This window comes from Leptidea sinapis, chromosome 10 (assembly GCF_905404315.1).
Source record: "Leptidea sinapis chromosome 10, ilLepSina1.1, whole genome shotgun sequence".
Classification (NCBI taxonomy): domain Eukaryota; kingdom Metazoa; phylum Arthropoda; class Insecta; order Lepidoptera; family Pieridae; genus Leptidea; species Leptidea sinapis.
The window spans coordinates 6,093,110-6,111,775 of record NC_066274.1 but is presented as its reverse complement, the minus strand read 5'-3'; the positions used below and the strand labels follow the sequence as shown (position 1 = coordinate 6,111,775).

The 18,666-nt window shown below is 36.9% G+C and overlaps 1 protein-coding gene across 1 annotated transcript; it reads right to left on the bottom strand.

Moving 5' to 3' along the window:
- Positions 1-1,276: 1,276 nt before the first annotated feature.
- Positions 1,277-18,666, bottom strand: LOC126966413 (beta-1,3-glucan-binding protein-like). Its single transcript, XM_050810436.1, has 9 exons — positions 18,501-18,666; positions 16,480-16,707; positions 11,764-11,933; positions 8,721-8,872; positions 7,344-7,510; positions 6,340-6,464; positions 4,418-4,535; positions 1,934-2,079; positions 1,277-1,548 (listed from the first exon to the last, which is right to left on the bottom strand). The coding sequence occupies exons 1-9, from the start codon at positions 18,640-18,642 to the stop codon at positions 1,354-1,356; spliced, it is 1,443 nt and encodes a 480-aa protein (XP_050666393.1). The 5' UTR covers positions 18,643-18,666; the 3' UTR covers positions 1,277-1,353.

Below are 18,666 nucleotides of genomic sequence, written 5' to 3'. Positions count from 1 at the left end.
AATAACAGGTGGTTTGTAGTGTTAGCTCCGTAAATGTCGTTGATGTTGCGTGCCACTTGTGCCAGGTTGCTACCACTACGGTACTCATATTCCATAATTACTCGAATTTTTAAAGCATCCATGATGACGAAAAAGTTTGAAATGCGATGAAAATGTATTAACTTTAATAAATTAACTTTTGGAAAAAGAATTCCATGTTTTTAAAATAAAATTAATTTGAAATTAGAATTCTTAGCCAAACAAAAATTATGTCATATTACGGTCCTCGAATTGGTGGTTATAGAGCTGTGGAGCGCTAAAAGTTAAATACAATAGCATGAAAGAAAAAAAAGACATGTGGCACTCGGGAACTGCCACGGTGAAGCTATTGCATAGCATTTTTTATCAACTTATGCAATTATAATTATTTATTTATTTTATTTATCCAGTATTTTTTTTAATCAAATAAATTAAATAAAAAGAAAAAGAGTAAAATTTAACTTGCAAGATTTGATTACAAACAGACAACGGGACAGGTGAAACTAAATAAAAATGCTTGTCAAAATAATAAAAATTAAAAAAACGTGATAAAAAAATAAAGAAATTAAAAAAAATCAAGATGTACCCCAGGCTCGAACCTGGGACCTTCTGCACAACGAGCAAATGTGATAAGCGCTGTTCTACGGTAACTGTAAAAAGCGTGTCGAAATATCTATATACATGTAGTAAGTAAGTGTTAGGTTATTTTCGTTACGGAATTTCTGGATTCGGTCCCCACGCTCAAGGCCCGCGATAGAAGCTATGCAATAGCTTAAAATAGTAGGAAAACGGTTGACCCTAAAGGTCCCCCCATCCCTGTAACTTCCCGCTAATTCCATACCTAAACGCTTCAAACTGTACTTATGAAGATTTTGGGCTCTTCGAGCTCAAAGAGAAACTTTTATCACACACAATTTACAGAATAATTTTTTCAAATTACTCCGAAAATTAATATCTGATCAAATGCATGTTCTGAGTTCTTTTATAGAATTTAAAAACCTGCGTCGATCGTATCTATTTTTTTCGAGATCGATTTTATTCAAGATAATTATATCAAAAACAAAAAATAAATCATCTCCAAAAAATTCTAAAATTTCAAAAATTTCCGGGTAGTTGCAGGGATGGTCTTTAGGGTCAACCGTTTTTCTAATTTTTTTGTTAATAAACGAGTTCTTAAGAAAAAATTCGCATAGGTTCGTCTGAGGCGTTGGTTAGTGCGGTTACTCTACAGGAACTCTAAATTAAATAAAACATCATATTTCATAAAATTATTTTAATAGCCGGTAACAGCAAAATGCACTCAACGTTTTATTGTATACTCGTAAATTAGCCTGTCTACAAAGCCTTAACGCGGACATAGTCGACTATCAAGCCTTCTGACCACGTTGGATACCAAGAGTCTTTGTCCTGCCAGAAATTCATCGCAGCCTTTCTGCCGCCATTCCGCCATGGCTTTGGCCTTCCAGAGGAATAGCTGCCATCTTCAAATTCCGAGATACCACCAACCGCTACACCCAATGTGACGTAGAACTAAAATAAAAGTAGAGAATTATTACCTAGTGACGAATTCCGGTAGATGCAAACATTTATATGATGAATATGGATGTTTGGTTCCGAGTCACACCAACAACACATCATTATATAATTAAAATTGTAGCAAGTACACAAGGGATAGTACAAAAAGACATCTTTTTGTTATGTGCAAAATTGAACATTTTAGGTTAAATATAACAGTGACATTATTCATTTGTTTTTCTTTTTGTTATAGTAAGTTAATCTCATGTAGAAATTCGATACATTTTAAAATTTGACGCAAGCCTTGAAAAGGTTTATGGTTTCTTTCCTGTTGGTTTCCTTACCTTAGGAAACATTTCTAGACATCTCCCAGTCAAAGGAAAGTAAAATGAATGCTTACAAAGTCATCAAAGGGCGCCATGTTGGTTCCTGTCGACAGCAGCTCCCGTGGCACCTGACAACTCTTTGTCAGCCGACCCTGAAGTCCTGTGGCTGTGGGTTCCACGCGGGACCACTCCTCGCCGTCAACTGTCAGCGTTATCCTGCCTGGAAAGACACGAGGAGCTCAGGAACTACAATGCTTACTAGTATAGCTTAAAATTTTAGATCCTGTAATATAAATTCGGGTTGAATTTGCAATGGAAGAGGAGAACCCGAGAATAAATACGAGTAATAATAAATAAATAATACACCATCCATCATGGCCGGTGGCAGTACCAGACCCTTTATTTTGTATGGCACCTCGGCACGTACACCCTTTAAGGAGCATACGGCCTTAATGCCGAAAATGGCCTTTTCCTCCGTGGTGAGGTTTAGGATGACGATTACCAAGTTCATTGGCCGCTTGGAAAAGTGTCCACGCATGCGGTGTACCTCTTTCATGGGAAAGCCCTGTGCCTTGAGATCCGCAAGGACGTCTGCTGTGTCCAGTCCTTTGGGCGCATTTCGGAGGACTTCCCGAAGTCGCTTCTCCTCCGGGAGATTGTAAGTGTGGAAGCCCACATTCATATCGCGGAGGAGAGAGGTAAGGGCGCGGTGATGCTCTACCTCCCTAGTCTCCACCTTTATTAGCGATTGATACTCATTAGTCATTACTCTCTCGCCGAGTAGGTGAGCGATTTGGGTGTTTTATTATTAATGGCCATCCAGCGCCAGCGGGCCCTGTTCCTTATAAAGATGGGGGGGGGGAACGTTTTGGCCCCACTGGCTTAACAGTGGGAGTGGCAGCGGTACCGGTGAGCGGACCGCTTCGCCGATGGTGTCGGAGACGCCGGCGAAGGAGAACTGTTGACGACTTCTTAGAAGCCGTCATCATCTCCACCCGTGTATTAATTTTTTTTTTTTTCGAAAGGAGAAAAAATATGGTTACATTATACGTATTTACGTAATATATCGGTCTCGGGTGTCTGTTAGCCCTGAAGGCTTTTACAGCGACATAAGTCGTGGGTATTAATCAAAACTTATTGAATTAGGCGTTACTTTGCGGAAATCCATAGTTATACAAATGATTTAAGTTTTCTTTAGTGTTAATTCTCTCGTAGTTTAAACTCTTGACTCTTAGGTCCCTCTGAATTGTCTGGTTCCTCACGTACTATGGTGCGCCCGTGATGCGACGAAGAATCTTGTTTTGAGCGGTTTGAAGCCTTTTCCGATTGGTTTGGCTCACGAGCGCGTACTATGCAGGCGCCGCGTACGTGAGTCGGCTGCGTAGGTGGGTCTTGTACACCAAGACCTTCACGTGCTCGTTCATGTTGAACCGGCGGTCGATGGTGACCCCGAGGTACTTTACCGTCGGGGACCACGCAATGACCTGTCCGTTTAGCTGCAACCTATGCTGGCCTGTGAGCATTCTCCCGTTCACGAGCGCCTGGGTTTTGCCCACGTTCACCGATAGTCGCCACTTTTTGAGCCATTCTGGCAGGGTGTCCAGCTGGCGCTGCATCTTCACAGCGGCATGGGTCACATTGAGTGACGTGGTAACGTACGCCGCGTCATCTGCATACAGCGCCAGAGTTGCCGTCGGTTGGAGCGGGATGTCATCTGTGTATTTGGCGTACAGCAGGGATGGCAAGCAGCTCCCCTGCGATACGCAAGCGATCATCATTTTGAGCGATGAGATGGCATCATCTACCCTTACTCGAAACCGACGATTTTCGAGGAAGTTGGCGACCATCTTCACCAGGCGGGGAGGTGTCGAGGTTGCAGCTATTTTGTGCACGAGTCCAGAGTGCCAAATACGGTCGAACGCCTTCACCATGTCTAGGAATACTGCCACAGCTTTCTCTCTCTTGTTGAAAGAATCGGTGAGGGTGTGGAGTACCCTGGACAGCTGCAGCGTGGTTCTGTGTTCAGCGCGAAATCCAAACTGTTCTTGCCTAAGCTCGATGTGGGGTCTCAGGAGTGGCACCAGGAGAGATTCGAATATCTTCGGGTCGCCAAAAGAGCTATGGGCCGGTGGCTTTGTGCTACTGCGGTGTCTTTCCCCAGCTTCGGGATTAAAATTTAAGATCCTATATAGAGAACATATTTGTGGCATATCACTTCGGAATTTTATGAACATGCGCCAATCCGCCCTGCAAAAAAATTGTGAGGGTATACAGATAGATGGTTTTACAGCAGATGTAGAAAATATCAGCTTTTTTTCTTTCTAGTTCTTCTTACACTACATCAGCTTCTTCTTCTAACAGTAATAATTGAACAGTTTTAGAACTATTTCGCAACCTCCCTCGTGAAAGAATTGTTACTATAGTGTTACCGATCTTGCAGCTTTTACGATATGATCCAGTCCAGCACTGGACTGAATGTGAACCGGGCATTACGAATGGATCAAGCATCGCTTTCCTCGACCCTATTTCTGACTTGATAACTACAAAGATCAACTCACCTGGTGCCCATATAACGGAGTACACGTGAAATTCATCTCCCCAGTTTTTATTCGACAGCTTTTTATTCATCATTGCTTGACGACACTCAAAGTCCATGATAGGGCCGCCATAAAGGACCTATAGAGAATTGTAAACAAACTACTTAAATTTTGATCTTGAAAGTTTGATTTATTTTAAACATAGAAGCATTCATTTTTAGGGCGCTGTCGGTCCGAGTCAATGACTCTGTTTAGAGCATATTGCCAGTCTTTTTATTCGTGCAGTCTGTGGAATAACTACACGCAGAGAAGTTACAGCGCCCTACGTGTTCAGTCCTAATCTCCTCCTTAGCATATTGGCATCTCGACTAGACAGTTCTCTCTGGAAAACTTGGAGCGAGGCTCATATTAGCACTAGGTGCAAGTAGTTTTATAAGGTAAATACAAGGATTAGCGATAATAACTAATCTAGATTTTGGTGAATATTGTAAATACCAAATTATTGTAAGATTTTTTGTCAAATATTGTATTAACGTATTTTAAAATTATATGGGTGGAATGAAATGAATGATTTTATTTTTATATTATAATTTCTTCTTTTGTTTAAGAGCGGCAAATTCCCTGCGAATTGCATTATTAATGCTGGCGTGACGAATGATCTTAGGCAGGATAACTCGTGACCCCCAAGAGCAAATTATACCTGCACTCAACATCGGCATTGATGTGGTTCCTTTAATTTTATACCTAGCCGAATACACATCAGAAATATCAATAGAAAAAAAAAGATATTTCCCTCGTAGCTACATTTATGGCAATACTAAGGTAGGTTCATGTAGAAGCTACCGTGACTGTTTATAAAACAATATGCATCTTATTGTTACTTGTGCCTTAACTGGATTATATCTGTCATTCCAATATTAAGATGTTTTAAATTATATTTTTGATTTTTCAATGTGAGCAATAATTTTAATTATTTCAATTTAGGTAAGTTCGGATAAGTCACGATTTTTTCAGCTTAGTATGGAATATTTTTATAAAAGAGGGGGCAAACAGGCAAGACGCTCATGTGATAGCAAGTGGTGAGATCAAGAGATGCGCTTCCGGTCGTTAAAGTGGGTATATGCTCTTAGATTGAAGATCATTGTTAATTAAGATTACGTTATTGATTACACAAAATGGCTGTGCGAGGGAAGAAGTTTCTCGTAAAACGCGCGATTGTAGAATGCCAGACGTCAACATGATGCCATGACCAGCCTTAATAAAACGCCTTCACCAACTTAATATAGCAACTGTTTTAGAGACGAGTTACGGGGTATGTCGGACAGTGTTGGCTTCTCATATCAAAGCTACTTCAATTGGTGCTGGGGCTGCTGCTTCAGCTGCCGAAGCTTTCAGTCTCAGTGAGTCTTACATCTTTGTGCCATTTGTTGTCGAGACACTTGGCCCGTGGGGCCCAGGGTCACGGAGAATATACAAAGTACTATCTACGCGCCTCAATAGAGCTACTGGAAACCTAAGCGCTGTCAGCTATTTCAGTCAACGGATCAGCCGAGTTATCCAACGCGAATTTGCCAGTATTCTTGGTACACTTCTCCGTAATGATAGTTTTAATTTAATGTAAGTAATCAAATTATTTTTAACATAGTCATAAGCATTGTTTTGATGGCAATAATGTATAATAAAATATAAATTATAGGTCTTCGCGAATCACCTGTTCACAAACAAATATCACGAAGATAATATAGATACTCGTATATCCTAAGAATGACCTGTTCTTAACACCATAGTTATAAGCATTGCAGTGTCCGTTAGTTTATACATTAATATAATAATAGAGATACTTAAACTATTAGGCATGTTCTTTATACATATAGGGCTCTTCATTCTGGGATCTCATATATTGATTTCCCAGCCCAATTGTGTTATTTCATTTCAGTATTTACCTTATTACTCTTGTCTTCATTATTGACAGTTAACTGTTCGTTGCCCCTTGCACCCGCTATCCTAATGGCCCCACTAGCGTAACTCAAGAATCCGTACTTGTTTAATAGTGGTTCAAGAAGGATGTCTGAAAAAAATATGTTAATGACATTACAGTATTGAAATCAGATTATTTTGTTTTCACATTATTATGTTAATCCATTTCAGCTGGAAGACGTTCACTGCGGGACAAAAGTGGAGACTTTTGTCCCGCAGTGAACGTTTGAGGGAGCTCAAAGATCGCTATGACGAGCAGTCCTGTGCTGTCCTCATCCAACCTACAGATCGTCAGTCCATCTTGTGGGGGGGCGGGGGCTACGAACCCTCGAGCAATCCATCTCAATCTCTGAGAGACCATCAGCTTCCTCATAAGGCCCATAGTTAGCGACCACGTCTGCGTTCCGTATGTCATCACTGGCAACACGCACTGTTTAAAAACCTTAGTCTTCAGACACTGTGGTATTTTGGACGAAAAGATTTGAAGCTTCATGCATGCCCGTCCGAGTTCGAGGTAATTTATGTTTTAAGTTAACTTGAATGCTAATTCCACTAAGATTATGGTATGTAATCTGAGCCTACCCTGCTTCTAGACAGACGTGACAGGACCCTTATTTATAGTCACAAATATAATAAAATCGTAACAACGTAGTAACTGTTCATTGAATGACTTTTTTTAAAACTTGCTGTACGTGCAAACAGAACCGAATCAAAACAAGTTCTTTATAGAATTCTGTTTCTCTATATGTATGTCCGGGCAAAACATAAAAACTACTGAATAGATTTAATTGTAATTTTGCATTAATAGTAGCAAGAGGTCGAGACAACAGATAGACAAATTGTCACGTTAGGATGTGATAGTATTTTTGCTGCTTTAAAGGTTCCAGTTGGAGGACGTCGCGACGATGTCGCGACGACGGACGCCGTTTAGTTAATCCACGCAAAAATCTTTTAAAAAAGTTAACACCACCTGGGTACAGCCATTCTCCTTGTGGCAGTTTCGCTCGAATCTCGACAATACCGAACTTGAAGGCCAGTGATTTAGTAGTGATTCTACCGCTTACTACTGGAGGCAGTATAGTAGCCCCCCAAGGCCTCATGCTGCATTTGGCCACGTATGTGGATCTACTGGTGCACCTGCAAAATGTTTCTCGAGTCAGGAATCAATCAGGTATATAAGAAGAGGGCTCACTTTATGGCAGGTGATCATATCAGTCTCCTTAATCCTAATAGCTCTACGAGAATTATAATACTATGAACGGCTCAATCACCTGGCCCTGCAATGTGTGTCTTCTACCGCATTTATCACTGGGAGTGTTACGAAGAGCTGTTTGACCTAATTTCTGCCGCTGAATTCCACTTTCGCACGACACCCAACAAATTAGGATATTATCCCCACTATCTGGATGAATGGTTTTCTTCTACAGTCCAGTATTAAAGATACTTTCTTCCATATACAACCAAGCTGTAGAATAAGCTTCCTGCAGTGTTTTCAGGACGATGCGACATGGGACTTTCAATCAAGCACAAAGCCAGATCACGGCAGCATGGCCGGCCTTTCTAAAAGGCTTGTGATTCCTCTGGTATTACAAGAGAATTTGGGCGGAGAGGCGGAAGATTTTTCATTTTTACTTTCGTAGAGTCGGACTTTAATTAATTTTTAATATTTATTACAAATTCTGATAGTGAAATTCAGGGGCGAGGTCCTGGTTACCTTAAATATAGGATCAAAATACCAACTGTTATAAGTATAACACTTTTGTAGGTACTGTATTCGTTTTATGGTTGTTTGTGAGGAGAAAATCAGCAGATATATATATTATTATTATTAATTTATCAACCGGTTACATAAGAATGTATCAAAATTTCGAGTAAGTATCGTCATAAAATCTTGTATGCTTTTTTCAACTCTCAGGTTGTGGCTTCGAGTCGTACGATCGCACAGAACGCGAGAGTTCGTGGGCCGAGTCCCGCATCGTTCATAAAATTCTGTTTTCAAATTTTATTTGTGTATTAATCCTAGAAGTGAGGGTTATCACTTTAAAAACATAACAAATTTTTTAGATTTACAAGAGCGACATCTCAAGTCAATTTCCTAATATAAAAATATTGGGATTGAGCAGGTAATCAACTGTAAAGTAGATCCTGTAGATGAAGCCACAACCTGAGAGTCGAGCTCAGTTGGAAGAGCACTCGCACGGAACGCGAGAGTTCGTGGGTTCGAGTCCCGCATCGTTCATAAAATTTTGTTTTCAAATTTTTATTTCTGTATAACCAATAAATCAATAGCCGAATAGCTCTTTTGTCGTCATTTTATAATAAAAACAAGTTTTATCAGATACTTTACCCACTAATAAGATCCAGATTATCCGAGTACACGGAGGATTCTGTGAAACCAGGCAGATTTTGAAGAAGTTTTGGTTTGATCTTCAAGTTACCTTCGTCTACTGATACAACTTTCGCTGCTGGAGAACGTTGGTAGGAAACAAACGGGTAGTCCTGAAATCATAAGGAGTTTAATGAACTATTACACTATTTTAAAAAAAAACCCCTGTACGATAATTGATAAGGATTTGAAGTTGAATGGGTCGTTCCCTTCCCTAAAATATGGTCGAGGGAGGCGATGGCTGGCCCATGCGTCATGCTCGTGAACGGGCGCTGCTTGCGGTGGCAGGATGATCCTGTGGCCGGAAACTCGACCTCATGGTTTTAAAATTAAAAATTTATTTTTTATAAATGCTAATAAAATGGTCGCTAAATACCTTTATTTATTTACGGTGTGTGGGGATCGATGCATCTACCGTACCATGGCCTAGTATTATTGTTGATACAGTAGTAGTCGGCCGTGACTGTACTCAGTAGCTCTTGTTTTTGCGTATTACTTTACATTTATTATTTATTTTGTTGAGTATTTGTAGTTTGAGTATTATTGCTGCATCACTTTACATATATTGTAACTGAAATGATTTGTGAGTGATTGCCACAGAGTTTCTTGCCACTTCTTATTAAAGCTCAACCCCCAAAGGAGGTGGATATAGAAAGAAAAGTCATTTCCTTGACCTGCCTGAATAAAGTGATTTTGATTTGATTACCCTAAAGGATTGAGCTTTTGATTACTGTTAGTAAAATATAATATTAATTACAGGTTTAAGCAGAATTGTCAAATTGTAAGAGAGGTATTTGGTGAGTATTGCATGATACGTAAATTAGGATTATTTTATTGTAGTTTGCTGAGTTCTCGTAACAGGTTTCATCATGCTCGCTTAAATGTCACTGCTTGTGGCGACGACATGGGACGGATCGTCCCCTTCCCTAAAGTATGGTTGAGGGAGGCGATGGCTGGCTCATGCGTCATTCTCGTGAACGGGCGCTGCTTGTGGTGGCAGGATAATTCTGTTGCCGGAGACTCGGTTTCAGATTCTTAAAAGTTATTGTGTATATATATATATATATATATATATATATATATGTGTGTATGGATATATACATGTTGATTTATTTATAACCGCTTATAAAATGCTCACAGAATACCTTTATTGATTTATGGTGTATGTGGATGATGCAGCTACTGTACTCAATAACTTTTGTATTAATTAACATTTACTTTTTTGCCTTACTCGTGTAAGACATTGACTATTTGACATTTGAGTGTGTTTGTTGCTTCATTTTACATTTTACATATTATATTGTAATTGAAATGATCTGTAAATCTTGATATAAAAGAGTGGCAATGAGTTTCTTGCTACTTCTTCTCATTAGCTCAACCTTTTACGAAGAAGCGGTAGATTCAATAAGAATAATTTTTTTTTTTTGACATTCATAAGTGTCATTTCCGTGACCTACGTGAATAAACTGATTTTGATTTGAATGCGGAAACACAAAAATCTAAACCCCATAAATTTAATGCTACGATTTAAATAACATTTTCATATTAAATGTTTTCAACAAGAGAACCCCTGACTTATTTATTCTACTTACTTACTTATTTAGTGAAATGGCAAATAGCTAGCAACACCTGAGCGGCGCGGGGGATCAAACGAATACGGCGGGCGATGACTATTATTAATACAAAACTTTCGTTTTTGCCGCCACCCGCACGCCCTTCGCAGGGTACATGAATGAAATGGGTGTGTGGGCGGGGAAAAATTAAAATGGCCGTAGGCAGAGGTCCTAATTTTTTTTATTTGGGTAAGTTAATAATATATTTTTTTAATGTGCTTATTTCCTGAAAATCAATATTTATTTTTTCTCACTACTTGATGCCAATATCATATCGCGTCAAGATATAATACAGGATTTTTTAAAAACATCCTGTAGGTATATTAACTCTGTTGAAACATTAGGGGCGTGGCTTTAAGGCGTCGTAATTCCTAGTACCCCTGATGTAGCAAAATGATCCAAAAGCAAATAACGTAAGCGCCTTGTAACATTTTTCAATATGTGATGATACAATATTTTGTTGCTAATTTTACTAAAGTTTAGATGTTTTATGGAAAAGGAGGACAAACGATGTTAAATGATCACCGACATTCATAATCTCTTGCAATACTAGAGGAATCAGACGATTGTGTGCTGCCAGCATTTTAGAAAAGTTTACGCAGTCATATATGTATATTTTCCTAGAAACCCTGCACAACACAGCTCATTCCAAAGCTTGGGTGTAAGTGGAAGAAAGTTCCTTCAAAACCGCGATACCGAGGAACGCTATCCATCCAGATAGTGGGGGGATGATATCCTAATTTGTGGCGCGTCGTGCGAAGGTGGATTTCGGCGAAGGAATTAGGTCAAACAGCTCTTCGGATCACACTCCAAATTTGGTAACTATTTAGGTATTTAGAGAAGTGGCAATATTACGGGAGCGATGTACGTCACCATAATTCCAATCATCATTTATAGCATTTTATATACCTCTTCTAGACTACTTGCATTTGTACCTATGTCCTGCCACTCGGACATAGCTTGCGAATTTGAGGAGTAAATAGCGCATACAAATAGGTATTGATTTATTTGAAAATTGCAACAATGAAGGGACGTATTTTATTTTGTTATTTTTTAAAGTGCTACCCTCACTTCTGGGATTAATAACACAAATTGAATTTGTAAACAAAATTGATGAAAAATTTAACCTTAAAACGTTAAAATAAATAACGCATTGTATAGATTTGAAAAAGCGACATCTCAAGTCGAATTTCTTTATAAGTATGCAAATATTGGGGTTGGGCAGGTTATCAAATGTAAAGTAGATCCTGTATATGAAGCCACAACCTGAGAGTTGAACAAGATAATCAAGATTTATGAACATTATGTCGCTCGAACGGTTGGCTCAGTGGAAGAGCGCTCGCGTTTCGTGCGCTTTTCCTTATATGGTAACACCTGAAATAGAAACTTACAGGTTGCTCCGGAATGTACTGCTCAATCAACCAAAAGTCTTCACGGAAACTTTCAAAGGTATCTTCAAAAATAACTTGTCCGGCACACGCTTTGCCATTTCGTACTTCGGTCACGGTCGACCGACACTTGGAGGGTGTTGATGGAACTGGGATCGACGGATCTTCTAACTCTGCAACATTTACAAGATTTGCATAGAAGAAAAGTTATTTCATTTGATTCAGTAAACTTTTTCATTTTTGGCTATGATATAGATTTTTAATAATACAATTTAAACTTTTATCATGTTATTTTTCTTCATTATGATCCCTGGGCAATGCATACTGGGCAAATGACCTGTTTAAGAGGACTCAATAGGATGAAAATTTTTACATTTTTTAAAAACACAAACAAAAATTTACATTTGAAGTAAGTACCTACATAATAAGAAAAATTCAAAACTAGATATGTGATAAACACAATGAAAAAGGTTTTTTAAATTAACCCAATTTTTCATGGTGATAACAATTTTTGAATGTGACTCTTTTTTTAAGATCCATACTGGATAATTATTTTAGTATAAAATTTACTTCGTTGTATAGATAATTGAATTTCCGAGACACTAAAGCAGTATTATTTGAAAAAAAAACAAATTCTAGAGCTTCAAGAAAAATAACTACAAAATTCACCATAATATATTATATAACTGCGTTCAATTGCTCAGTGCGATGACCTCTACTATATGAAATTGCATTTTTGTTTTGCCATAAGTATGACTGAAACTAAAAAATACATGTTTATAGGTTTTTTAACAATAAATTGTTGTCATGGTTGGGATGACAGTCGAAATGTTTTTTTTGTTTAATTTGTAAGAAAAATGCCCTTATATTCCAGGAGAACAACCATCTATGTCAGCCGGAAAGTGGTGATTATCATTAAGAAGACAATACCCTGCATAATTAAGTAAAGTACGTAAGTGTAAGAAAAAAATTTTCCCACTCTGGGCAAATATTTTTTTACTAATTTCGGTAGGTAAGTCTCGTATTTCTTTGTCTTTTCTTGGTTTTTCTTAGTAAATTATTATAGGATTCATCTTCGCTTAAATAAACATCAATAAGTAAATCAAGGAATCGCAATGCAGCAAAATTCCTTTGATACTATGAATGACAATTGAGACCCTGCCATAGGTACCATATATTGTGGGCCTCTCCGTTGAACGTACCATTGAAATAGCCTGTGCTGAGCTTGAGTGTGCTATTGTTGTAAGTATATACAGACCCGATGCATTATAAGAGTTTTTTGAGAGTGTATTAGAGGAGGTTCTATCAAAATTATCAGAATCTAAGAAATATATTATGATTTTTGGTGACTTTAATATTAACTTATTAGAAAAATCCTCCACAAGTATTAGATTCAAATCTTTGTTTAAATCATATAATTTATCAAATATTTTCTGAGAACCTAAACTACTAGAGTAACCTCTACAAGCTGTATTGATAATATTTTTACTAATTATAAACCTATTTCTCAGTCAATAATTAATAAACTGAGCTCAGACCACTTTGGTCAATTAGCCTCTTTTAATATTGAAGTAAACAAATCTACTTCAACTAAAAAGTTTATGTTTGTTCCGGTAAACAATAGGCGAATAGAGTAATATATAGGCAATGTTTCGGAAAAACTCTCAAACTTGTATTTGAATTATAACAGTACTCCAAATGAGATGTATGGTAAGTTATTTAAAATAATCAAAACAGAGTTTGCCTCTATATTTACTTCAAAGACAGTCAACTCCGGTGGTCTCTTGTCATTTAACAACTGGGCAACAGCTGGTATTCATAGGAGCAGACAACGGTTATATGAACTATATAGTGAGAGATCATCATGTAATCATGATGTATCTTTTCTTCTATATGTGAAAAAATATTCAAAATTATTTAAGAAAGTATGTACTAATAGCTAAGTCAATGCATATTAACTGGGAATCTGTTAGAGCTAAAGACTGCAAGTTTGAATATAATCTTATAATAAACAATACAAAAATCCACTGTGAGCAGGAAGTAGTTAGCTTCTGCTTTTGAGATTTTTTTTTCTGACATTCCAGTTTCCATCTCAAGCACCCTTGTCTCCTCCACCAGTGTTGCCGAGTCACTTCTTTTGAAAAATTTTAAGGAATGTAAACAAAATTTCATATTCAGTGTTGTAAGCCCAGCAAAAATAATTAAAACTTTCAGATCCTTAGAAATGAAAAAATCCGCTGATATATGGGGCATATCTGAAAAAATAATAAATTCTGTTATTGACGTCATAGCACCATATCTAGCACTAGTTTTTAATAGCTGTATTGAACATGGCGTGTTTCCTGACCTTCTGAAGTATAGTAAAATTACACCAATATTTAAATCGGGACTCACTTCTGACCCGAATAACTATCGCCCTGTTTCAGTGTTGCCGACCCTAAGTAAAATTTTTGAAAAAAATTTTTTAAGCCAAATGCTTACTCACTTTAACACTTATAAGTTACTTCATATAAAACAATTTGGCTTTACTAGGGGACGCTCGACTACGATTGCAGGTGTTGAACTCATCAGAAATATTTTTGAGGCCTGGGAGGAATCACAGAATGCATTTGGTATCTTCTGTGATTTATCTAAGGCTTTTGATTGTGTTCAACATTCAACGCTGGTCAGGAAGCTATTTCACTACGGTATAAGAGGATCTGCACTCGATCTTCTGATCTCATATTTAAATAATAGGATTCAGAGGGTCGAGGAATGAATTTAATATATTTGGTTTCATGACTATTTAACAATAAGTTATTGGCGCTAAACCAGTACACGATGTCAGAGAGAGCATTGTTGACTTCGTCATATAAAACTTGGCTTCGTTTCACTTTGAATATAAGTGAAGTAGGAGATCTCCTGCCATTCAGGCAGGAGATCTCCTGGGACTCCTCTCGGTATGGGGGTACCACAAGCGTCTATTCTTGGACCCTTCCTCTTCCTAATTTATATAAATGATCTACCTAACCTTGTAGAAAAAAAAACACAAGGTGGTATTGTTTGCGGATGACACTTCACTTATATTCAAAGTGAAACGAAGCCAAGTTTTATATGACGAAGTAAACAATGCTCTCTCTGACATCGTGTACTGGTTTAGCGCCAATAACTTATTGTTAAATAGTCATGAAACCAAATATATTAAATTCACCGCGCCAGATGTCAAAAATGTAGATGCGAATATTTTATTAAATGGAGAGGTGGTAAAACCAGTGGAATCTGCTGTATTTCTTGGCATTACTCTTGATTCCAAATTGCAGTGGGGCCCCCAAATTGAAGGATTGGCGAATAGGCTTAGTTCTGCAGCATATGCGGTTAAGAAAATAAGACGGTTAACTGACATAGATACGGCGAGATTAGTATACTTTAGTTATTTTCATAGTATTATGTCCTATGGTATATTGTTATGGGGCAGTGCGGCCGATATTAATACCATCTATGTGCTGCAGAAGAGGGCTATTCGCGCGATTTATAACCTAGGTCCTAGAGAATCATTAAGAGAAAAATTTAAAGAAATAAACATTTTGATTGTTGCTTCTCAATATATTTTTAATAATGTTCTTTATGTTCATAAGCACATTGAGGAATTCTCTAGAAACTGTGACATTCGTAATGTTAACACGAGGAGCAAACATAAACTTGTTATGCCTACTACTCGGTTGGGTCGAGTTAGTAAGTCTTTTGTTGGGCGATGTATATGCTTCTACAATATGATCCCAGAAAATGTACAAAACAAGTGTGTTACGAAATTTAAAAGAATTGTTAAAAAACGTTTGTGTGAGAAAGGTTATTATAGCATAAACGATTTTCTTAATGACACCACGGACTGGGAATAAAGCGAACACCCTCAGGCTCTTTAATTATAAATGTTTATTGTACGATATCACATTGTAATCCATATTTTATATAAAAAAAAAACCGCTGAGTTTCTTGCGCTCATTCTTCTCAGGTCTGAGGCATCTTTTGAATGGGTGGTAGTTTTTGACGTTCAATAAGTGATTTAAATCCTATTTTGAAATATTTGAATTTGAATTTGAACATATGTATATATGTATATCATATATATGCACAATTTTTCGCCGGTTTCAGAAAAATTTCATCGGTTTTAATCTATACCTCCGTTTTTAACGAAAAAACGAATTCTGAAGAAAACAAAAATAGTTTTCAATGGACTATCAAAATGTTACTAATAAAAAAAATAAAATGTAACATTAATAACCACCACTTATCTTAAACAATTATCATATTCAGAAACGGAAAGTCTACTGTAACCTACTCACTACACAAACACACACACACACACATACATTCACATTTATTTTTTTTTTGTTTCGTTTGTCATTGTCATTTTAACTAGTTTCGGGGTCAGGGGTCAACCTCTTTTAATATCACTCCAAAACCGTTTTTCAATGTAAAATGTATTATTACAATTAGCGGTAAAAAGATGTAAATAATTGGTATTATATAATAAATATTGTACATTTAGTAATTTAAGTTATTTGCAGTGAGTGTAAAAGAAATGAAATAAAGTATTATTATTATTAATAACCTTCGCTAATCCCTTTGTATTAGATAGATACTTTAGTGCATAAACAATGAGACAAAAAAAATCCACAGAGTATATAGGTACAGAGCATATTAGAAAATGGAAGGTCTTAAAATGAACAAACTTATACTTACTTTGAACAGTAAAACTCAAATTATCCTCCAAAAAGCCTTTTCCGTCATAAACAACGTGTACATAATAATTGACGACGTCACCAGGTTTCAACTGAACATTTGGGTCTTCAAAGATCCACCGACCGTTTGTGGGACTAGTCACCTCTCCACTTATATTGCCTACATCGTTTTCTCCAATTTTTCTATTTACATTTCCTTGGAAAACGAACAAAGAGAAGTTTTTCTCATCTGAAAATGAAGACAGTATTATGTCAATTAAATTAAGGCCAAACCCGTCCTTAATTGTAGTGAAAGTAAATAAAAAATTCCAAATCCCGGCGAACTTTGTTAGCCAAGCTGGGAAAGTTATTCCTACGATGGTGTAGTTTGTTGGCACACTGCGAATGCGATGAATATGGCCTCAATACATCCACGAGTAAATTAATAATAATGTCACATAAACGTGGACCTTTGTTCTATCAGAATTATAATTTTAAGCTATTGCATAGCTTCTATCGCGGGCCTTGAGCGTGGAGACAGAATCCAGAAATTCCGTAACGAAAATAACCTAACACCCCACTTACTAGATCTATATAGATATTTCGCCACGTTTACTACAGTTGCCGTGGAACAGCGGTTATCATGTTTGCTTTTTGTGCAGAAGGTCCCAAATTCGAGCCTGGGGTGTACATCTTGATTTTTTGTAATTTCTTTATTTTTTTTTATCACGTTTTCTTAATTTTTATTATTATTTACATTTCTCCGAATCCAAAATTGGACGAGGTAGAGCATTTTATTCATCGCACTTTACTGGAGTACACTGAAGAAGTAATAAATTTCCACTTATTTTGGCTGGCGATTTCAACATCAACTTCGCTGATAAAAAATCAGAGCGATTGACAACTTTTCTTTCGAAAATATTGAATATGAAAATGAATAATGATCCACAAGAATCAACAACAAAATATGGGACCACCATTGACGCGGTATTTTCCAGGTATTTAGAAGATATAAAGTCTGCAACTTATGTTTCTTATTTCATTTACCATAAACCTATAGTTTCAATGATAAATATTCCTGAATTATCTACATGTATTGTAAGATAATAAAAATATTTTGAACAATATTAACTTCTCATTTATTTAATAAAAGAAAAAAAATTGTTTTCTTATCGGTCACCACGCTCAAAAAGTGTAACTTGAATTAATATCAAAGAAAAAAAAAACAAAGGAAAAATAAAACTGCATAAATAAAATAAATAAATAATTATAATTGCATAAGTTGATAAAAAATGCTATGCAATAGCTTTACCGCGGCAGTCCCCGAGTGCCACACGTCTTTTTTTTTACTTATAAAATAAAGGATGAGACGAGCAGGACGTTCACCTTATGGTAATTGATACGCCCTGCCCATTAGAATGCAGTGACGCTCAGGATTATTGAAAAACCCCAGAATTCTGAGCGGCACTATAGCTGCGCGCGTCATTTTGAGACATAAGTAATCAAGTCTCATTTGCCCAGTAATTTCACTAGCTATGGTGCCCTTTAGACCAAAACACAGATAATTTGACCATTCCTATCACCTAGAACATTATTAAATAACAAAAATCCAGACGTAGAAAAATATTATTTCTTTCCACCACCGAATTCGATACCCGCAACGACCAATACAGTAAACAATAAACATTAGACAGACGTTTTGTTCCTTCAATATTATTTAACTCCTTGCAATAATTTTTACCATCCACAGATTGATGAATAATATATTGATCTAAGCTTCTATGATACAAGCGCTAAAGTTACCATTTGTCAGCAGCGCACCTGTGTAAGATAAGTAATTGAGAAAATTCTTACAGATGCAAATAGATGGCGCTTAAATCAAAACTTAAGTATTATTCTTTAGTAACAATTAAACCTGTCTGATTATATTTTTTGATTAGGTGCATTGGGAAATGGGACTATAAATAATAACATAAACACTATTTATTACGACATTAAAAAGTAATTAATTTAATTTAACTGTAGTAAAAGATAAAAACCAACCTGGAATGTAGACACGAATTCCTTTTGGCTTCAGTGCTTGTATTTTGACGTCAAATCTCCGGTCAACATTGTTTGCGAATACTGATTGTACTGCTAAATATAGACACAAAACGTAAACACGTCTGAGAGCTTTGCCGGCCATCTTCGAACTTGCAAGTTCATAATG